Here is a 22,795-nt window from a genome sequence, read left to right on the forward strand (position 1 = left end):
TCTCTCTCTCTCTCTCTCTCTCTCTCTCTCTCTCCCCTATGTCACCCCCAGCAGAGTGCCATAGCATCACAGCTCACAGCAACCTTCAACTCTTGGGCTTAAGCAATTCTCTTGCCTCAGCCTCCCAAGTAGCTGGGACTACAGGCACCGGCCACAATGCCTGGCTATTTTTTTCTCTTTTTGTTGTAGTTGTCATTGCTGTTTAGCAGGCCCTGGCTGGGGTGGAAACCTCCAGCCCTGGTGTATGTGGCTGGCACTCTAGACGCTGAGTTACTGGTACCAAGCCAGCTGTAGTTTCTAATTGTTCCACAATGCCCACCTGGACAAAGAGCTTCTTGGGATATTGCTGATTATCTCTTCTTTGGAAAATCCAGAGATTTTGCTTCTAAAAGGATGCTGCTTATCCTCCCTCTCTGGCTACACCTGCTTTGGCTTCCTCCCTGAAGCTCCTCCTGGGAGCCTTCCCTTGCCTGGCTCCTGGCTCAGTTCACAGGCATCTCATCCATACCCAAGGTTGTGACTCTTCCCTTGAGAAAAATGCTCAAGGTGGCAGCTATAACTCCTGAGTTTTGGATGTCCATTTCCTCATGGATGTCCGGGGCACCCTATCCCACATCTTCCTCTTTCTCACCTATTTAGACCTCTGATCAGCTGGTGGTTGGACTATGTCCCCAGTCACTAGGGCTAGACACTTCTCAGTGACAGGTAACTCCTGTCTCACCTCATCACCTGTATCCTGACACTATTCCCTTTCCAGCAGCATACCGCAGACAAAGTGAGGGCTCTCAGGCATGCCAGAATTCATCCCTGTGTCTCTGTGCTTAGATATCAGCCATTCCCATCCCCCCACATCCCTTATCTCTAGCTGGCCACATCCCAGGGCCAGATGAAAGGTTTCTACCCATGGAGTTCAATCTGGTGCTCCAGCCCTATGTATTACCCGCTTTCTTGTAAACTTCCCATGCTGTTTTATCAGCACATTCTCATGTTCCAGAGCACACTGCCCTTGTACTACACTTACGGACATCTGTGTAACATTCCCCTACCTACAAAGTGAGCTCCCTGTGAGCAGGATATTTACCTCATCTACCACCTCATCTACCATCTACCTCACTAACTTGTACATATTTGGGTTCAATAAATAAGCTTTGTGGTCATTAATCCACCATGTGCATTCTAGTCACATACTTGTCTGTATCTCCAGCTGGTGGGTAAGTTTCTTCAGGACTGGATTAAGTGTGATGCAGCTTTGTATCCATTCTATCAACTGAGCACTGGGTCTGGCACAACCTAAATATACAATAAATTCTGAATTAAATGAGTGAAATATACTCCACCAATCACTTAGTATTTATTGAACCTTGAGGAAGTCTAAATTAAAATTTTTGGATAAAAAAAAATAAAAGTTTTTGGGCAGCGCCTGTGGCTCAAGGAGTAGGGCACCAGCCCCATATACTGGAGGTGGCGGGTTCAAACCCGACCCCAGCCAAAAACAAACAAAAAATAAAAGTTTTGGCTAAAGCAGATGAGCATATAAAAGAAATAGAGAAGGAGAGCTAGAGCTAGAAGAAGAAATCTAGAAGAATTTGGTGTCACGGGAAAGGGAAGAGTTTAGATGGAGTTTAGTTTGGTAGTTTGCACCTCCACTGTCACAAATGGAGGTGCAAAAATAAAAGAGGGACCAAATAAGAAGACGAGTGGTTTAGCAGCATGGAGGTCTTTGGGGAGCTATGGAGAGCCATTTTTCCCTGGAAAGGAAAGGAATGGGAGCAGGGAGCAAGAGGAGTGAATGGGGGAGTAGACATGGAGAAGAAATATCGCTAATGTTTCACGAACTTTGCCTGTAGAAAGGAGAAAATTAATAGGGAGGCAAATCGATGTAGGAGGGGGATCCAGTGAGGATTTTCTTTTAAAGTAGGATATATATGAGTATGTTTAAAAGATGATGGAGTGGGAAAGACCTTCCTAAGCAAAATGTAAAACTCTGAATAAGAACTAAGAAATTTAATTACATAAAACTAATTCTTTTTGCACAAAAGCAGGTGACACATTGGAAAGAACATTTGTAACACACATAACAGATGTAACACTATCACAAATGGAGGTGCAAAAAAATGTATTTGTAACACCCCTCTACTTGCTGCCCAGCTCAGTTCCTTTTGTAGCAGAGGACAACCACATCAACAAAAAATCAAAAATGCCCTCAATGTAATTTAGTTGTTTTTAGTGTAGTCCTCCTTAATAGCCCAGATGACATGTTCTGTCTTCAAGGAATCCATCTGTAGACTCTATGCTGTCCTTGACCTTTGATTTCTATTGGTCAACATAACATGGCTGTAATGATGTGCTGCACATCTGTGTCTCCAATGACCTTGAGTTTGGAGGGAGTAGGGACATTCTCAGTGTCTAGTATATGCCTATGGCCTATGCATAGGTGTTGACCCTTGTTCATTAATAGGTACATAAATCCCCTGTGTGCGTCTCTGTTTTGGAGGGTTAGGTAGGACTATTTCTGCATTTGTCACATTCCTAGAAAGAGCATTTTCAGCCCCCAGCAAGCTCTCTGGTGCCCTTCTTTTTCTTTTTTTTTAAATTGAGACAGAATCTCACTTTGTAGCCCTCAGTAGAGTGCCATGGCGTCACAGCTCACAGCAACCTCAAACTCTTGGACTCAAGTGATTCTCTTGCCTCAGCCTCCCAAGTAGCTGGGACTACAGGCACCTGCCACAACGCCTGGCTATTTTTTGGTTGCAGCCCAGGCTGGATTTGAACTGCCAGCTCATTTGTATGTGGCTGGCACTTTAGCGGCCTGAGCCACAGACACCCAGCCTGGTGCCCCTTCTGAGTCAGCTCCACTTTACCCAAATACAGTGATGCTCTGATTTTTGGCACTATAGATTAGTTTTGCCTCTTTTTGAACCTCATATAGAATGAACTATAAACTTGTGTTTTTTGGTGCCTGATTTAGTATTTTCAGTATTATGTTTGTGAGACTTAAACAGGTGGATGGATGTGTGTGTATCAGTAGTTGGTCTTTTCCCCAGTTGCATGGTATTTTATCGTATGAATGGTGATTGTGGTTTTAATAATAAACTTTTTTTTTGCTTCTTAGAGGAAAGGCCTTTCCTAAATCTAGAATATTATTTAGCCAAAGTTATGTTTGGTATTGCCGTATTTTCTCCCTTTCCTATATGGTTCTTTGAAACATAAGGAAAACCAGAATTCATTCCCTCTTTCTCTTAGAAACCTCGATTTAAAACAATACACAAACAAACATGAATGAACTCTTACTTGAATTATTTTCCATAGAGTTGGATAGGAATTGACCTACCAGGTTGTCACTCTGTGGGACGACCCTTAATGTTAAGTTGGAGGGGCAGGGAGGGGATCATTGCGCAGAGAGCTCCCTGCCTGACTTGCGTTTCTGTCCCCACCCCTGTCTCCCCCGCACCGGCGAATTCCAGTAAGATGAGTCAGAAAACGGGCAAGGAGGGTCCCAGACTCTCCAAGAACCAGAGGTTCTCCGAGCACTTCAGCATACACTGCTGCCCGCCGTTCACCTTCCTCAACTCCAAGCGGGAGATTGTGGATCGGAAATACAGCCTCTGTAGGAGCGGCTGCTTCTACCAGAAGAAAGAGGAGGACTGGATTTGCTGCGCCTGCCAGAAGACCAGGTGAGTGGTCGCGCAGTGCGCGAGGCAGGGGGGCCTGGCGACGGGTCTCTGCTCTCACCCCGCTCTTCCCGCTCTGCTCCGTGGGGCTGGGACTGGGGCTGGGGCTGGGGCTGGGGCTCCGGGTTAGGTTCTGACATTGGAAAGCACTGCAGGGAGATTCGACGGTGGGAGGGGGCGCAGGGACTTCCAGTTTCCAGCTCCTGCCAGCATCTCTTAAGCAGCCGCCAAGGGCCACGGCTCCAGCCTCCAGCTTATTTTGACCCTCTCAGAACCAGCCGCCGTGCAACGTCCCCTCAGAGGCCCAAGGTCCAGCCAGCTGTGCCCCCCGCGGTGGTCAGAGCACCAGCCAAGCCAAGGTCCCCTCCGAGGCCCAAGCTCCAGCCAGCTGTGCCCCCCGCGGTGGTCAGAGCACCAGCCAAGCCAAGGTCCCCTCCGAGGACTGAGCGTCCGTCACGTCCCCGCCCAGAAGTCCGAACACCACCAGCCAAGCAGCGCCCCCCTCAGAAGCCTAAGCAACAACAGCGCAGCAGCCCCCTCAGAGGGCCAGGCGCCAGCCGTGGGGGGTCCCCCGTCAAAACTTCTAGGTTCTGGTAACACCATCTCTTCCCTTTTGTTCCCCAGCCCTAAGGTTAGTAGCTGCTTCCTGTGTTTACTAACATCCTATTAGAGGCTATTTCAATGATCCTCTTTCAGCCCTACCAAACCTGTGTAATCAACTCCCTGCATTAAATCCCCTCTGGTTGAAATACCTAGTGTGGTTTCTCTTTTTCTCCTAAACGCTATAGTGCATACGTCAAAGGTCCAGGTCCATTGCTTCCTTTGTCTAACAGAACTGGAAGGTATTAATTTATCAATTCAGATTATGGACTACAGTGACAGATTGAATAAATGTTTATCTTGATTCCTGTGCCTCAGACAGAGGAGGAATGGTGACTCTAACAGCATGTCTGTACTGTGAAAGGAGAGAGTTATCATTTTTATCCTTCCATCCTCCCAACACATTTCTTCTGATATTAATTTTAACAGCAATGCCATTCGTTCATTCACTCACTCATTCTGCTATTCAATAGTTATTGCATGCCTACAAAGTTCAATATACTGTGCTGGGAGAAGGGAATAATGGCGGTGAACAAGCCATGTTGTTTGAGATTCACCAGGTACAAATAAGAGAATAGTTTTTGGTCATAGTGTGAGATGTAAATGCAATAATATTGTCATGATCAGTATGCACATTGGACCAGAAGAGCCTGGAGCAGGGAGTAATTGACCCTGCCACAGAAGTTTTGGGGCTTTACAGAGGAGTTAGGCTAGGATGAGTAGATGGTATAAGGAAAGTGACCCATGTAGAGAGAAAAAGGAAAGCCAGAGAGGCATATGTTCATTGCAAAATTGAAAAGAAGATGCAGAGATGTCACCTATATCCCCTGACCCAACCTATGTTTAGCCAACTTTTCAGTCCTTTTAACATTTGGAAATGAATCGTTTTAGAGGTTAGTAGTGGATGTTGACTGAGTTTGAAATTCTCTTATCTCCTCCGATACCCAGCACCTGCAAAGCACAGTTCTATGTGTAGCTGTCACATGATAGTAGGAAGGAGGATCAACTGGGGAGCATGTTAACGATGCTCCTGGAAAATCTGATTTATTAGGTCATCAGTAATGCCTGGGGTTCTACATTTTTTTCTTTTTTTTTTTTTTTTGAGACAGAGACTTAAGCTATAACCCTGGGTAGAGTGCTGTGATGTCACAGCTCACAGCAACCTCAAACTCCTGGGCTTAAGCTATTCTCCTGCCTCAGCCTCCCAAGGAGGTGGGACTACAGGCGCCTGCCACGGAGCCTGGCTATTTTTGGTTGCAGCCATCATTGTTGTTTGGCAGGCAAGGGCTGGATTTGAACCCACCAGCTCTGGTGTATGTGGCTGGTGCCTTAGCCACTTGAGCTACAGGTACCACCCGGATTCTATGTTTTCAATAAGCACGTCCTTTCCCAAGGTATAGTTACACAGGCGGTACACAGACTATACAATGAGCAACATTGACCCAAATAATCTACATACAAATAATTCAGGTTATTTGTATTGTGTAGTAAAGAAATGTGGAGGGTGCCCACTTTATCATATCAGGCGCCTTCTCTGATATCCACTAAGATGAGTTTAATTAGTGAAGGAAGTAACAGGCTATCCAGTCACTAAAACTTTAAAAGAAAATTGTATCCCAGGTTACCTAATCACTAACTTAGTCATCTTCAGAAGTCCGAATAAAAGGGGCTTGGGGCATATAAGGGTTGATATGTGGATGTAGTTAGAGAATGTGCAGAGTAGAGAGAATTAATTATATAAAAGGCATGTCACCTATGGCAGTGGCTTTTAGGCCACCATCTATAGAGCTGAGTGATAGCTTTTTGGGCAACTAGAATTCAAGCAGGTCATGGAAAGGAGATGGGAGACAATGAAAGCAAACTCAACCTCAGCCACAGATTTCTTCGGACCTACCTAACTTGTATTCACCTAATCAAAAGAGATTCTAGTGCTGGCATGTTTTGACTCCCTCAGTTAACTCATCTTAGTGGATATCAGAGAAGGCGTCTCTACGGTCTGTCATTGACTTCGGGCATTAACCCTTACTGGGGAACAGAAGATGAACCTGAGAGGCTCTGTTCATAATGTCCTATGACTTCCCTTTAAGTGCCATCTGAGCCCAGCCTGAAATACTCATTTTTCCTTCTTAGATTCCCAAAGGACTTTAGGTAATGTATTGGGGCCATTTATTTATTGTTTATTCCCTTTATTGGTATTCATTGACTATTTCAAATCAAAAGAGCAAGATGCAAATTAATGGGAAAAAATTTGCTCCTAAGCAGAGCTGCTAGATTACACTTAAAGAAAGGGTAAAAAATGTTTTCTCAAGCTGACTTACTTTCAGAAATGGTGCTATTCTTGAGGGATTGCCTTTAGAGGTTAAACAATTTCGACAAAGGCCTTTTGGGTTCTTAATAACTCCCTTAAATAGGTCTTCTCAAAACTCAGAGAATAATTTAATCTTAGAAACCAATTAGTATTGTTCTAAAATCTCTGATTAAGCATGGTAGCTTCTCATATTTAATAAGAGAAAACCCTGACATTTCCTTTTTAGTTTATTCTGCTCTCTCAATTCTTTAAGATTTTAGGATTTCACAAGGTTGTCCTTGCCTTTAGGATTACCAGGCATTTCCCAGGCTGAGCCTGTTGGTTCCTCAGTGCTCTACTTTTTGAGAGCTGTGGATCTGTGGTTCTTTGAAAACCAACAAGGTGGCTATTTTGGAGCCAATCAGTCAGATGTATTGAGTAATGCTGTGTGTGCCTTTGACTCATTCTTTCATAGTACGTTATATGGTATCAAATTGAGCCCTGCACAAAAGAAGCCTGGAAGACCAATTTAATTTTGCGTATATTTATCAAGCTTATTAATAAAGCCCATGTATGTAGGACAGCCTCAAGTTCTAGGAATCAAGAGAAATGATGTTGGCTGAGATGGTAATCTAGGAATGGCCCCTTCCTCAATGATGCTGCTGTTCCCTCCATGGACAACCCCAAGCTTGGCTGCCTCTACCCTCAGCCCACATCCAATGGTTCTCCCTCCCTGATCCCTGGCCTTCAGCCACTTACTTATTCCTTTAGTAGATGACAATAATCAAAACCTAAGAAATAACTATTAGAGAGAGAAGTATAAAGCAACTTTAGGTTATCTACAGGACTCGGTCTCTAGAAGTCAGAGAAAGCTCTAGTCTTGAGTCTCACATTGAAGTAAGCCCTAGTTTGGTGGGTTTTGGACTGCTCACTGTCTGTGGTAGGCATGTCGGTGCTTTGCTTTTGAAGTTTAGAACATGTGCCACCACCAATAACTATGTGCTAGTCATGTTGGGAATAGATAAGAAGGCACTCTAGAAGAAAAAAATCATACCTGTGTGTTGGTTTGAATTTGTTTGGAATTATCAGGACCTCCAAAGGACACTGAAGTTATAAATGATTTATAATTGTTAATTTACTCCAGAAGACTGCTGGCATATGAGCAGTGACTCTGAGCCTTCTGCGTGCACTGACATAGCAGCTATCAGGCGGAGATGCTAAGGTTCAGGCATCTCTACCTCCTGTTAGGTAGAGATGGCCTCCCTGCTTTTATGGCCATGCAGACTCCAAAGTTTTCTGGATGCTTCCTATGACATGATTTGTCTTTTTGTTCATTCTGACGTAGAGAAAGCAGACTCTGCATTTTCTCCTTCCGGAAAGCCACACAGCATTCTTTCTTTCTACATGCGGAACTGGGCAAACTAGCCCTTGCACGCCCCTTTTCTGGGCCCTCCCTTGATTTCCTTGAGTGAAAAACACTGACTTTGGAGTCACATTTTAGAAAGAATTTCTTTCTTACATATTTGTGGAAAAATTTCCAGGCAGGGCTGTATTACACTTAATTTCATCCCAGTGGTTATGCCCTCGCAATCTATTGTTGGTCTCCTTAGCCAAACAAAATCAGGAATTCAGCTATCATTTTCCAGGTAACAACAGAACCAAGAAAAGGGCCTGAACTCTGTTCCACATTCAGGCTTTTGCCCTCATGGCCTTTAAGTTGCATTATTGCTTTTGTAAGTTTGGGGGACTGAACTTTTGACTCTTGTTCTACCTAAGACATGTGGTCCCATGTGGAAGCAGGCCTTTCTACATCATGGTGGTCACTACAGTGCCTTTGAGAGCAGACACGTGTGCAGAGGCCTGGGTTAGCCAGAAAGGCCACCTGTCCTGGGACCTGTGTGTTTTTTCCCAGTTTGACAGCCTCACCTGGTAACAGGTCCTTACCTGATCTAAACCACATTAACCACTCCTTCTCTAATAGCCTTAACTTGGTTGTTAGTCATCCTCCTGTAGCACCAATTTCATAAATCCCTGGTTGTAGATCAATCTCATGACCTGCTTGCAATGCTCTGGTTTCCCAGTTGCTGAGCAGAGTCCTGACATATACAGCTGCCAAGCACAGCTGGGAAAAGATTTATAGCCTCATGGGTTGGAGTCACCGCAAATGGATGAGCCCCAGACTTCTCCAGACTGGCCTGCCTCCTCCACCTCCGTAGTGCTTATCGGGATGTATGTTTCTCTTTAGATCCTTGTGCTCAGGCTCAGAGGATCAGTCTAGCTTCCCTCCCTGCTGTGGGCCTTCCTTCCTCTGCTCCTGTCTCCTCCAGGGTCTCGTTGCACAACTTACCTACGTCCCTAATCATGTTGGCCTTTCTATACTGTCTCTTTCTCTTTAGCCTTTCAACATGTTTAGCTTTCTTATATTGACTGTCAGTCACCTCTGGCCCTGTCCTATCTTTTTCCTTTCCTTCTCTGACAAATTTTAAAAGGAATAGTATAAACTTATCATCTTTATTAAATCCCATTTGCTCTTCAATTTATTGTGCTCTGATTTCTTCCTCTAGCACTCCACTGGAATTCCCCCTCTACTGGGATTAATCCAGGCCTCTGCAGACTCCTCCAGAAGTAAAAACACAGGGGCAGGTGGCCTATTTGGGAGGCAAAGGGAACACTGGGGGAGGAGGCAAAGTGAGACAAAAAAGGGAAACAGCCAATAAGAAATGCATTATCTAACCAGCTCCCACTGTGGGCTCCAGGAGCTTAGGCCTGCTGGGACCACAGAAGAGCAGCGTAGGACATGTACATCAGTTATCGCATCTGGGTGAAGGAACTGGAGCATTTATCCACCAGTTTTTGTCAGTCAACCAATGGTGCTCCAAGAGTGGGGACATCAATTCCTTGACACTTTCAGCCTGCTAAGCAGATGGCAAGTAGGCTGTGGTAGAAAGAAAGAGCCCTCAGGAAAAGAAAGTTAAGTGCTGGCACCTAGAAGTCAGTCTGTGCACAGAAGTGGTACCAGGAGGGACTGTGTGCGAGGCACCAGCAGAGTCTGCCCTAATGGTTTCCTGTGGCCTTCAGGCTGCTTTGCCTCATGCATGCTGAGCCCAGGCTTTTTTTCAATGGTGCTATCTGTTGACTTTCTTGACTGCTTATTTACTCAGTCTTTAAACTCTATTTTTTTGGTCTCTATGACTCTCCTCTTCCTATTTCTCTGCAGGAACTTTCCATATTGGTCTACTGGTGAGTATTTCCTTTTCTGCAAATTGCTTAAACTTGAGGTCCCCTAGGGTTCTACACTGAGCTCTCTGCTTGTGTGATTTGGTCTTCTCTCATGATTTTAGCTGTGACCTGCATGCTTATGAGTCTCAAATCTTAATTTATCCTTGACATTAAACTCATCTGTGAGCCTATTCACTCAGCAGATCAACTTGATGTTACCAAGTTTAATCTGACTACATTTGACTTCCATGAAATGTGCTCTTCCTCTTGTTTTCTGTCTCTGCAAATAACAGTACTGCCCCATCTACTCTCTCAAGTTAGATACATAAGCACCATCCCAACTTTCAATCTTTCACCTTACACAAATGTTTGCCAATTTGACTTTCTAATGGGAAGGGGTGAAGAACTGAGAAGAGGCTATGAACAAAGGAGAGGGAATGGAGATAGTTGATAAAGTTAAGTTTCTTCCAAAGTACACGTGGACAGGCTGACTTTTGAAAGGATTAGAAAATTCGTTTAGTTGAGCAAAGTAGAGGGAGCTCCGGTAATAGGCATTAAAATGGAGGCAACTCATGTTCCCCAAAATGATAGTGCTAGAGGCTTGAGAAGGGCAAATTTGGAATTTTAGAGACTGGACTACTAGGCAGTCCTGAGGGCTGGCTGAACTGAACTCAGCAGAGCTGCAGATGAATCATTTGTTCTTAAGGAACTCATTTTCCAATGAAGGAAACAGACCATCACCCCCAAAATTACCAGTAACATTATCCAATGTTACATCCACATTCTGCTTCTCTTCCAGCTTGCTTTCTCAAATGCCCTCCTGGCGGTTTACACATACACATATCCATGTATATCAGGCTTATTGAGGTATAATTTATGTATGGTAAAATTCAATCCTTTTAGCATTTCTAAACATAAAGTCATGTAACCATTGTCACAAGTGAGATACAGAATAGTTTCATTATCCCCCCAAACGCTCTCATGCTTCTCCTTTGTAGTCAACGCCCTATCCCCTAGTAACCAGTGATCTATTTTCTGTCCCCATAGTTTTGCTTTCTCCAGGATGTGTAAATGGAATCATATAGCATGCTGCCTTTGGAGTCTGGATTACTCACTCAATAGAATGCTTTTGACATTGAATCATGTTCTAATGCGGTGGTTCTCAACCTGTGGGTCGCGACCCCTTTGTAACAGTGAAAATACATCACGGCATTAGGAAGGCTGAGAATCACTGTTCTAATGAGCCAGTAGTTCTTTCCTTTTTGTAGCTGAGTAGCATTCCATTATGTGGACACACCTACCACAGTTTGCTGTTCACCAGGTGAAGGGCATTGGTTTCCAGTTTTGATTATTGTGAATAAAGCTGCTATAAACATTCGTGTGAACAGAAGCTTTCCCTTCTCTTGGGTAAATAAATAGGACTGGTATTGTTAGGACATATAATAGGTATGCGTTTAAATTTATAAGGAACTGCCCAGTTATTTTCCGAAGTAATTGTACCATTTGGTGTTCCCACTAGCAATCTGGATTTCTTGTCAGTACCTGATATTGTCAGCTTTTAAAATTTTACCCATTCTATGAGGTATGGTATGGTATCTTCTTTTAGCTATAATTTTGCATTCTCCTAAATATTAGTGAAGTATCTTTAATGAACTTATAGATCAGCCAGCAAAGATGCATATTTGGTGAAGTGTCTGCTCAAATCCTTTGCATGTGAAAATTGTGTTGTTGTTTTCTTATTATTGTGCTTTAAGAGCAATATTCTGAATATAAGACCTTATTCAGAATATGTTTAGTAAATGTTTTCTCCAAGCCTGTGACTTGCCTTCTCATTTTCTTAATAGTGTTTTGTAAAGAACCCAAGTTTTAAATTTGATAAAGCCAAATCTATCAAAATTTTGATAAATATTTTATTCAAGAAATCTTTTCCTAACCCAGGATCACAAAGATATTCTCCTATATTTTCTTCTAGAAATTTCAAATATTAGGTTTTACATTTACATTATTATCCATTTTGAGTTAATTTTTTATAAATGGTGTGAGGTATGAATTGAGGTTCAATTTTTTTTGTACTTAGTTGTCCAATTGTTCTAGGATCATTTGTTTAAAAGATTCTCCATTGAATCATCTTTGTAATTTTGTCAAAAAATCAATTGAGCATACATTTGTGAGTTTACTTCTAAACTTTTATTTTGTCCATTAATTTATATATTTTTCATTCCATAAATACCATATTTTGTTACTGTAGCTTAATAATACATATTGAAATCCATTAGTGTGAATGGTTTAACATTGTTCTTCATTTTTGAAATTATTTTGGCTGCACTAGTTCCTTTACTTTTCCATATAAATTTTCAGTGTGCCAAGTTTTTCAGTATATTCTGGTAGGATTTTGAAAGAGATCGTGTTAAGTTTGCAGAACAATACTGAGTCTTCCATCCATGAAAACAGTGTGTCTCTCCATTTACTTAGGTCTTTTTTGTTTTGTAGTTTCTCATATCCAGATACTATACATATTTTATTTGCTTTATTCATAAGAATTTATGCTTTTTAGTGATATTAAAAGTATTTTTTCAATGTTTATTTTCAGTTGTTCATTGCTAGCATATAAAAATGTAACTGGTTTTTGTACATTGATCTTACATTCTGTGATTTTGGTAAACTCACCTACTATAGTTTTTTCTTTTGATAGATGCTGAGGTTTTTATAGTGCCAATCATATTGTCTTTGAATAAAGACAGTTTTTTATCTTCCTTCTCCATATTTATGTCTTTTTTTGTATATGTTCTAAACTGCTATTTGTTTGAAACATTTACTCTTTAGAGGTATATTTTAATGAGGTTAAGTCTTGCCAAATTGGCTTTCTAGATTATTAAAAGGGATTAGAGTCCTAAGGCCCCAAACTTAATGAGATAAAGTGTTTGAATTGGATTTTCTGTGCTTTCTTCAAATCCTCCCTTTAAGATATGGCTCAACTTTCCTCATGATCCAATGATTGGTGTGCTCTATCATCAAAATAGAAAATGGACATGAACATACTTTGGATGTGAAGAGTCGTAGAAGTCCTGATTATTATTTGGCCATTGCCCCAAATCACCAGATACTGATGTCACCTTAATGCTTATTAGAGATGGTTACCAAAGATATAGTGATTGGATTTACATTATAGATTCAGTTCCAATCTATCTTTAGGTCCAATCTCTTATTGAAGGGAGTTAACACCTTGAAGAACAGTTGTATGATAGGTGTTCATGTGTGAGCCAATGACTAATGACACTCTCTTCTCCAACTATACATAGATTGGAGGTGTCTATTTCTTCTATTTTCTTATGAGGACAGTCTTTATAATTTTAATCTTTCTAAGCTGTGCTACAATAAGATGATCAGGACATTTTATACAAAGCTTGGCTTTCACTTGGTACTTTTCTATTTTGGGCCCATCAGTGGGAATAATATGTGGGGTATTTTATGGAGGCAGAGAAATCTTCTCCTGTGACAATTCTCCTACAGAATCATCATTATTGACAGTGGCAAGGAACCTTGGTATAGTCCTTTGACTTAAGGACTTTTGCATTTCTTGGTGAGTATATTTCAGACCCTTGCTCATTGATTCACTTACCCGACCATCTGGTTTTTGTACATTAATCTTACATTCTGTGATTTTGGTAAACTCACCTACTATAGATTTTTCTTTGATAGATGCTGTGGTTTTTATAGTGCCAATCATATTGTCTTTGAATGGCACTGGAATGCCAGCACTGTCTTTGCTGGCTGGAATGTGCATGAGCCTGGAACAGGGATTTTTTTTTAAATTTCAAATTAATATGAGGGTACAAACAATTAGGTTACAATGTTTGTGCTGTAAGGTAAGGTTCCTGTCGTAGTTGTGTCTCACCCCCAGGAGGTAGGTGTGCCATATACCCTTACATGGTGCCTATTAGGTGGGAGTGCACTAATCCTCTTTCTCCCTCCCTTTCCTCTTCTGTCCTCCCCTCTTGCTGCTCTTCCCCCAACTTGAATTGACTTTTTCTCTTGCATGTATGTTAGGTCATCAACTGGCTTCATTAGTATGGGGTACATTGGATACTTGCTTTTCCATTCTCATGATACTTTACTAAGAAGATGGGATTTCAGCTCTATCCAGGTTAATACAAAAGATGTAAAGTCTCCATCATTTTTTATGGGTGAATAGTATAGGATCAGGGAATTGTATGCTCATATCCCTAGGGCCTGTCTTAGGGCATGGCTGATGTTATTGACTAAATGAGGCCTTAAAACATACTTAACAGTCACTCTGTTAGGTATGCCCAGTGAGAGGAAAAAGGACTCTGGCATTATTCTAGCAATTGGAAAATAAAAATGAAAAAAAGAAATAGGCATTAATTGGAAATGTCTGAGATTGAGTTCTGAAGATTCCCTTTTTCTGAGTTACTTATACTCAGTCTCATTTTTCCCATCTGTAAAATGAAGATATTGTCTACTTCATTAGATCTTAACATTATAGTACTAGGCAAGTGGATGTTATTAGAGCTATGATTTAATGGATGCATTGTGTCATTTAGTCCTAACTGCCACCAGATCCTCTCCTACTCAGTTGCCTCCCCGTGGTTGATTTGAAGTTCTGGGGCTGTCGTTGCACAATTTGGCCATCCCCATTGCTACTCATATGGCTGCCATTGCAGCAAAAAGTGCCAGTTAGATATTTAGATGCTCACATTTTCCAGAATGCCACAGTGGCTGATTGCAGTAATACCTGCCTGGGGGATATCTGGAACCTGTGGGCTTCCATGCTAGTCTCAGGGTTTGGGTTCTATGTTCAGCAGGACCTACGGGGAGTTCTAAAACACACAGGCTTCCCTATATCTGGTCATAGAGGCAACCCAGGAAAGAGAAAGAGATTCCTTCCCCAAATTTCAAGTAATGCATTCCAACCTTCCTGGCTATAATTTACTTTATAAGTTTCAATAAAATATTTCTTCATTTATTTTTTATGGCATCCTCAATCCAGTTTGAAGGGCATGAACATTGTCAACTTGTTATATAATTTTATATAATTTGAGATTTTAAAAAAGTGCTATCATTAATACCTGAATGTGAATTTTAGTTCTAATTTTAAAAACTTCCCAAATTACAAGAAAAGCTGTGATTCCCCATAACTTTCGTGTCTAGAATAAAAATTGTGCCACATTTCTTATGCAAGCATCTTGGTTTTTGTGTGTGTGTCTTTGTTTTTTATATTAAAAACTTTTATGGTATTCTGAAACTATTCAACATGACCTCATTTCAAAGGTAAACACACAGGGTTCTGCTGTTTAAATAAGTTGAAGTTGGTATCATATAATACTTCAGTTGGATAAATTTGCAAGCAGTGTTTGTCTGTGGTCACATATTTATAATGTCTCTTTTGGGTGTTATTTCTCTCCTTCTTGAACACAGTTTTCTCCCCATCAAAACAGGAACGTGTTAACATGCTCACAATTTTATCATTTAAGTGCATACAAGCTATATATATACAAATGGATGTGAATTTATGCACATTCGCATTTTTATGTCTATGGATAGTAAAACTTTTCTCCCTGAAGTGGAGTGTACTTTAGTTTCCTTTGTGTTTTTCCATTTTAAAATTATCTACAACGATTAACCAGAAGAGCAATGATTATTATAATGTAACAGGAGAACTTTTAAAGAATGTCTTTTCTAGGCTCAGGCCAGGAAAAAATAATTCTTGTGTTTATTTTGGCCAGAGACTATCAGAATTGTGAAATTAAAGGGAGTGATTCTAAGACTGGATTTCCCAGAAGAAAAATAATCACAATTGCAGTCTCCAAATTCACAAATATTTTTAACTGAGCATGGAGGGAGAGTGTGTATCACTTACCCACTTACCAATGTTGTGAATTTTTCTTTTCTTCTTTGTAAATCAGATTGAAAAGGAGGATCAAGCCAGCCCCAAAGAAAAAGTGATCAAGAAGAAATTTCAAGTGAATGGACAGCCTCCGCTCCTGGACTCACTGCTTTGCAACCCGTCTGCCCTTGGACAAATTATCTGGCTTCAAATATGACGCAGGGGCAAACACCTGCTGATGCGACAACTGCTGATGCCCATGACCCCCATGGTGTGGGGGCCTTGAGGCAGCCCACCTGGAGGTGAGCAGGGACACTGCTGTGTGTTACATTTCAGTTGGGAGCGGGGAGAGTCCAGCACCACCTCTGGGCTCCAGAGCCCAGTGCACAGCTCTTCTGCGGTGCACCTGCAGTCCTTTCTTCCCCAGGAGGTGTACAGGCCTCTGGGCCTCTGGGTCAGGGTGGCTCCAGAGCCAGCCCACATGCTGTCCTCCAAATTTCTACTCCCTCCCATCCTTGACATCTGTTGCTGAGCCTAACTTTTAATCCTTTACATTCTTCGTGATTAGTTTTCTATCTAGGTTCTTCTTTCCTTGTGCCATCTAGTTGTCTGAATCAGTTCCCTAGGTCAGCCCATAGTCAGTGGCTCTGGGGAAGATTCAAGTTGTGTTCTGAGTAAGATATTAGGCTGCTGTATAATCCAGAGATGCAAAGAAATCCCCAGAGGGTAGGAGCTGTCTCAATCCACATGTCAGATGTAGCCAGGGTGCTGTGTCATAAGCAGAGAGAGAAGGCATGCGGAAGTAGCCCCCTCCTGCTCCTCAGGCCCCTTCTCCAGCCCCCCCATGGGGCTTTTTGAACATCCTCTGGTCGTAGTCTGGGTGAGAGCAGGCACTCTCAGGCACTGGCTTTGAGCCCTGTCCAGCCTCTCTGGATGATCCGAGCTCTAGAATTGACTTCTTTTAAACCGTAACCTTGGGCAAGTTATCTGGCTTCAACCACAGGGATGCTCTACCCACATTCCCTCTCCTGAGTGGTCCTGGACATAGGGCTACTGCCCTCCTAACCCTCCCCAACTTGAGACCAAGGCCTGTGGCCCTATGGCATTTCCATTAAACCAGAGAAGTGTGCAGAGAATTTCTATTTTTAGAAGACATCCCTCCCCCGCCACCCCCCCAATTTCTGGGGTAGGCTGAAGCCTGGCTCCTCAGCACTTTCAACAGCTGTCCCTTCCACATTTCCATGTGATAGTGTAGTGGAATCAGGAAAAATGGGAGCTTGGCCTTGGGGAGCAGGAGAGTGGGGGAAGTTAAGCTGTTCAAGACTTCTCTTCCTATATTGCAGGTATTTTCATGGCGTGAGGGGCTCTGAACCCACTTATACTGAGAAACATTGGGTATCGACTTTTCATCTCTTTTCTTGGTTTTGTTCCCACTATAAGTAGCCCCAAACCACGGGGAAGGACTTTGATCTCAAGTATGGGGTCATAAGCACAGATCCCCATGTGGTTCTACCACATCTCCTCCACCCAGATATACACTGTATGGAAGGAGTTTCCCCCCGGGTCAAATCAAGGAACGTTCAATCATCTTGTGCTTCTGTGGACTGGGGTGTGTTTGCCTGTGTGTGCATGTGTGCTTGGGAACTTAGCTTTGTGAGAATATCTTTGAGCTTTCATTTTCTCTCTCACAAACATATACTGTCAAGCCCCTTTAAGTCCCATGTCAGTTCCTGCCCAGTGAGGACTCTGATGACTAAAGCTGATCCCGAGAAAACTGTAGTACTGTACACATCTCTCTAAGGACCCAGCTTTAACTTGGGGTTCCCTTGGATCCTCAGCACTAGCCTTGTATGAAGGAGCCCCTCTTCAGCCCCTTTCCTTACTCAGATTAGAGCTGGGAGCAGGAGAAGGGGGTTTAGAGTGGATCCATCTCTATTCAGGCTCCAGTTAAGGACATTATAGTTTTCCCAGCTTATTTTAAGCCCAAACTTGGTTGATTTGTGTATTGGCTCCAAAAGTTGTAATTGAAGAGTGAAAGATGCAGGCAATGGATCCTTCCCCAAACTTCTCCCTACCCTCTCCAACATTCTTTTCTGCTTATGAAGGCAGTGGAGACAAGGAGAGGCCATGCCCCAACCCATAAGGGTATAAGGCTCACTGTTCTTCCAGGCTTGGTCCACTTTGCTTGCGATTCAGAAGCCCTTTCCCTGCCCAGCAAGACTGCACTTTCTTGCCTTATTTCTGTCCTTTCTTTTTGTATGTGTAAACAACATGTGGTCATACACAGTTGGTGCATATCCCCATTCTGAAGCTATCTTCTTGCTGTTCATTCTGCTTATGATACTTGGGCCCAAGATCTTTGCACAGGTGTCTTCAGCTCAAATATCATCTCAGAGATGCTTCCCCTTGAAAACTCAGTGCTGTTTCCATGGTTACTCTGTTCCGTCACTCTAAGTTTTGTTTGTCTTTGTAGCACTTCTCACACTCTGGAATTACCTTCTTCATTTATTTACTTGTTTAATGCTTGGCTTCTCTTCTGCTCCTAATGTAAACTCTGTAATTGCCAACACCTGTTTATTGCCACTTAGCTCCTGGCACTGGGAAAAACTCAATAAATACTTGTTGACAGAATAAAAGTTTGTTTGTTATTTTTTAATACGAGTGATTTTTCAAAAGTGTAGACACTTTTAAGAAGTCAGAGATGTCTGTAATATTCAGAACTGTTGGTGATCCTGTAGAGTAGTCTTGGGGTGAATGGGAAGAGAGGAAAAGGAATTTGTGACTGTTGAGCTTGACCATGAAGGAAAGGGGAGGAATAGAGCAATGGCTGAGATGGTCTGTGAATGGAAGAGCACGGTGGATGGTGCTGAAGCAGGTGCGGAGCGGGTGTGTGGAGAGGGAGGAGAGGTTAACTGAGGGAACTGAGAACTCAGGAGGTGGAAAGGGAGAAATCGAGGCCCAGAGAGGGAATCAGGAACGGAGCAGGGCTGCCTTTTCCTTGAAAAAGGGAAAAGGAAAGTGTCCATTCTAGTAGATTTTCAGGGTAAGTGGCAGGAGGTTAAGGGAGTTTCTGCCTGTGGGGCTTTGTCGCTGTAAATTAGGAGATGAAGTGGTCCCTCACAATAGGGGGGTCACGTCAAGAGATCACTTCAGTTCATGTCTTTGAAATCATCTATCATATTCCTTTCTCCAGATGAATTTATATTTCCTTCTTATTTACTTATGTAAAATTCAAGCCATTTTGCCAGTATACTCTCGCCTATAACTTCAGATTTAGAGCTAAAGCCCAGATCTAAACTTGAGACTCATGGTTTCAGATGGAAGATAAGAGAGCTAAAGAAAAGAAGAAGAATCTAGTCTTTCCAAGGAGTAAAGATTCCTGAGGAAACTCTGACTACGGGAAGCTCCAAAAAATTCTACCGAATTATAGAGAGATGAGGTTATGCTCTGCGACAGGAACTTGTCCAGTGTCCATTGGGGCTATTGTTCTTACAACTGAAAATGTGGAGTCTCTGGGCTCTAAGGGTCCTGGGAGGCCTTCCTGGATAACTCTGTATCACTCCTTAATAGCACCATTAACAGGTGCTGCCCTGTTAGATAAAATGATCCCTGCTTAGGTAAATGAAGTATCCTTAGTGGACTAAGGTGATACTATTGACCCAAGAGCAGGGTGTACAGTTGTCATTTGGAGAGATTTTGCATACTTACTTGTCATACTTGTAACACAGGTACATACTTGCAGGAAAGATTGGTTAAGGGTAGTGATACAAATAACTTTAAAATTGAGCATCATCTGCTCATCTCTCTAATGCCACAGGGCATTTTGTGTTTATAAATGGGAGAAGTTGATCATGCCCCGAATGGCCATGAAATCATGATCTTAAACTTGTTGCCATCATGCTGCAATGTAGATGTTTTTAAATTTAGTTTGGGGGAGTCTTGGGGTACTTAGAGAAGCCACCTTCTGAGATAAGAAGGAGGTGGAGCTGATAGGACCCCAGGACACACCTTCACGTCAACCAATGTAGCTTTTAGGTCTGTGTTTAGTGTCTTAAAATTTTCTACGGATAAAGCATTCCATTGGAGTAAAAGAGTCTGAAAAGCTACACATTCTCAACTGCAAATAAATATTGATAGAATTTTTATGCTAGTGATTTTCTACATGATTCACTAAATTGGAGTGTATGCTTGACACTACATCATAGGTGTGTGTTCAGTTGACTGGTATTTCAGTGACTGTTCATTTTCTCTTAGGCAACAATTCACCGATCACCAAGCTAAGTGTTTTGACTTTTGATCAACTGGCTAGTTTTATCCAAAGTATAGATGAGCGAAAGAACATAGATTAGCAAATAGTCCTGATAATTATTATACTTTTATTTTTAAGCAAATTTATATAAAGTATTCAACTCAGCACTAAAAATAAATTTCTTTTGCATAAGCTACATTAACCATATAAACTACATTAATAACACATAAAATGGGTTTGCGGAGAGTGGAGAAAATGGGAAGCTACAGCTTAAGTAGTGGCCTTACTTCATTGTCAAATCAATTCTCTATCACAGTGGTTCTCAACATGTGGGTTGCGACCCACAGGAACTGTATTAAAGGGTTGCAGCATTAGGAAGGTTGAGAACCATTATCTATCAGATTTGATTCATTTGACTCAGAAAGGTCCTTTAACAATAAAACTATGTTCTAAAAAAGTGTTAAGTCTAATGATCAAACTGAAATTCACACATTGGATTTTGAAGCACATAAACTGTCTTAGGAGTTCATTTATAACCTGAAGTTGGAAACCTGTGGAAACCGGTAGTGGTGTCATGAGAGGCTGGTGGGCCCCTCTCTAGAACCCAAAATCTATAAGAATTTTGTAAAGGGAAAGGTAGATAATCTCAAGTCACTGGGGTCCAGAAGGAAGGTTCTCTATTGTGGCAAGAGGGTCTAAGTTTCTAAAAGTTCCTTCAGCAATCTGACCTGTAGTTATGAGATATATAATCACCAGAAAAGAAGGATGGGAAAGAATGCCTGGGTCTGTGTTTGAGAAGGTGGCAGATGGTGATGGAAGTCCTTTTGGTGATGAGGAGTTAGCAATGGATATTCTCGATAAAGGTGGGAAATCATTTATATCAGCATCAACCAACCCCCTCCACCTTAATGCAGAAAGTAAGAGCTTTGCAGGCCATTCTTTATTAATAAAGCCACACTAGTTTCAATGTTAGAGGCAGGCATTTTTTCAGACATTGAAAACATTTCCTCGGCACAGGTGGAAGCTTACGGACAGCCTGTGTTGACCTCCAGGCAAATCTATTTGATTAATGATGAAACGGAGATATACTCTGGGCCCACCATCAGGGAAGAGTTGGATAGTCTGCCAGAGTGGGAGGGACTTAGTAGACATTCTGGCAACTTTTATTAATTAAATCATGTTTGCACGTAGATCAGAGGGTAAACTTTTCCCTGACATCACATGTTCTCTCTTCACTGCAAAGTCTGTGGTTTTAACTAGAACACTCCCATGGGATTGAGCCAGCTTCCAGGATCTCTTACTGATGGGAGTTATTTAGTGGATCTTCCTGGATTTGATTTTACTTCTCTGGTCTCTGAATCACACGGATCTTTGGGTTTGCTACCTGCAATTTCTGTCTCAGGAAGACAGCATCTCTCTTCTCTCCAGAAAGAAATCATGATGCATTAAAAAGAAAAACCCTGGCATCAGGGGCTGTTTTTGTTCTCATCGTGATCTAACAGATTTTTATGTAATCTGTTTTCACTTTAACTCATCCTCCATTTCGTGAATTCTTTGTAAGCATCCCTTTCTCCTGAAGATGACAGCTTCTGTTCTTTCTCTTCTGACTTAGAAGCTTTCTGAGTCAGACCTTTTCGCAGAGCCTTAGTTTTTTGCTAATGAAAATCATTAAGGATGTCTAGTGCCAGCTGCAAGATTCTGCATTTATTTTCAACTGGAGCTTTGCCTTCCAGCAGCAAAAAAAAAAAAAAATCATTTTCTGAGTTAAAATTTTTTTTCTTCCAGTTGATGCCTTGCTGACACCTCATTATTTGGTTTAGAATATAAACCAAAAAAAATTTAAAATTTTTTAATTATTATGGGTACATAACAGTTGTGCATCTTTATGGGCATGGGCACATGTCATGTTTTGATACAGGCCTACAACGTGTACTAATCAATCAGGGTAACTGGGGTATCCATCATCTCAGGCATTTATCATTTCTTTGAATATAGTCAATGTTGTGCTATAAAATATTGTTCATTCTATCTAATGACCTAATTTGATTTTTTGTCAACTCTTATTAATGTGAATTTTGGCATCACTTAACATCCCCGACTTTTCATCTTCTTACCATGGTAATTTGCCAGCTAACTGTTCATTTTCACAATCATCCCATTCATTTCCTTTCTCATCCGTTTTCTCCTCTGATTTGAAGATCAAGAGCAAGCAGTTTTAGCTGCATGGCATGTTTATTCATAACTTCAATTCCATTATTTTCCTAAGCCACAGCTTCTTTCTGAAACTTGAGATCTTATCTGATCTGTCTGCTGTCTCAGGAGGTAGGGATGGGGGTGGAAGCAGGAGCAACAGGGAACAAAAAGAGATCACAGCTGCTTCTCCGCTCTGATCATCTGTCCTGCCACCTCTTCCTCTTCTCCCAGCCTCTATCTTTCATCTCTTTTCTCATTCATCATCCCATTGCACACATCTCTGATCGCAATATCTGTTTTTTACAAATTAAATTTACAGAAGATCTTGGTTTCATAGATTCCTAGCAGAGCTACTAACAACCTTTGTATATTTTTATCGCCCCAGACTTTATACCTTCCTCACTCCCTTCTCTCTCTAGATCTTGTCCTTGGCTGCTAACTGAGATTCTTCTCAAACCAGCACCACCTGAATCATGCAGTTTCCTACTGTCAAGCCACCAGCAGTAGCCCCTGATGAGGGTGCTGACCCCACAGCTGCCTGCATTGTGACTCCAGGTCTCTCTGATCCCTGAATGGTCTGATGCCATGGCTTTATGAAGTTGCACTGGGTTGGTTCCATCATGGTTGAATCTACCTCCTTAATCTCCTCCTCCTCCTTAATCTACCTCCTTAACTTGCTTTCACCTATAGCTTTAAACTACTATTATTTGCATTGTCTTCAAAACTCTTCA

The 22,795-nt window shown here is 41.9% G+C and overlaps 1 protein-coding gene across 3 annotated transcripts; it reads left to right on the forward strand.

Moving 5' to 3' along the window:
- Window positions 1-3,468: 3,468 nt before the first annotated feature.
- Window positions 3,469-15,738, forward strand: MOBP (myelin-associated oligodendrocyte basic protein). Of its 3 annotated transcripts, none has more exons than XM_023515914.1 (3): window positions 3,469-3,674; window positions 3,944-4,264; window positions 15,702-15,738. In XM_023515914.1, coding segments are annotated over exons 1-3 (528 nt in total). In that variant the 3' UTR covers window positions 15,703-15,738. The 3 variants fall into 3 exon arrangements, with proteins under 3 accessions (XP_023371682.1, XP_023371683.1, XP_012663464.1); XM_023515915.1 differs by lacking the exon at window positions 15,702-15,738 and having other exon boundaries at window positions 3,944-3,980; window positions 4,050-4,268; XM_012808010.2 differs by lacking the exon at window positions 15,702-15,738 and having other exon boundaries at window positions 3,944-4,420.
- The last annotated feature ends 7,057 nt before the right edge of the window (window positions 15,739-22,795 follow it).

Source organism: Otolemur garnettii, unplaced genomic scaffold (genome assembly GCF_000181295.1).
Source record: "Otolemur garnettii isolate 467f Iridium unplaced genomic scaffold, OtoGar3 scaffold00082, whole genome shotgun sequence".
Taxonomy (NCBI): Eukaryota; Metazoa; Chordata; class Mammalia; order Primates; family Galagidae; genus Otolemur; species Otolemur garnettii.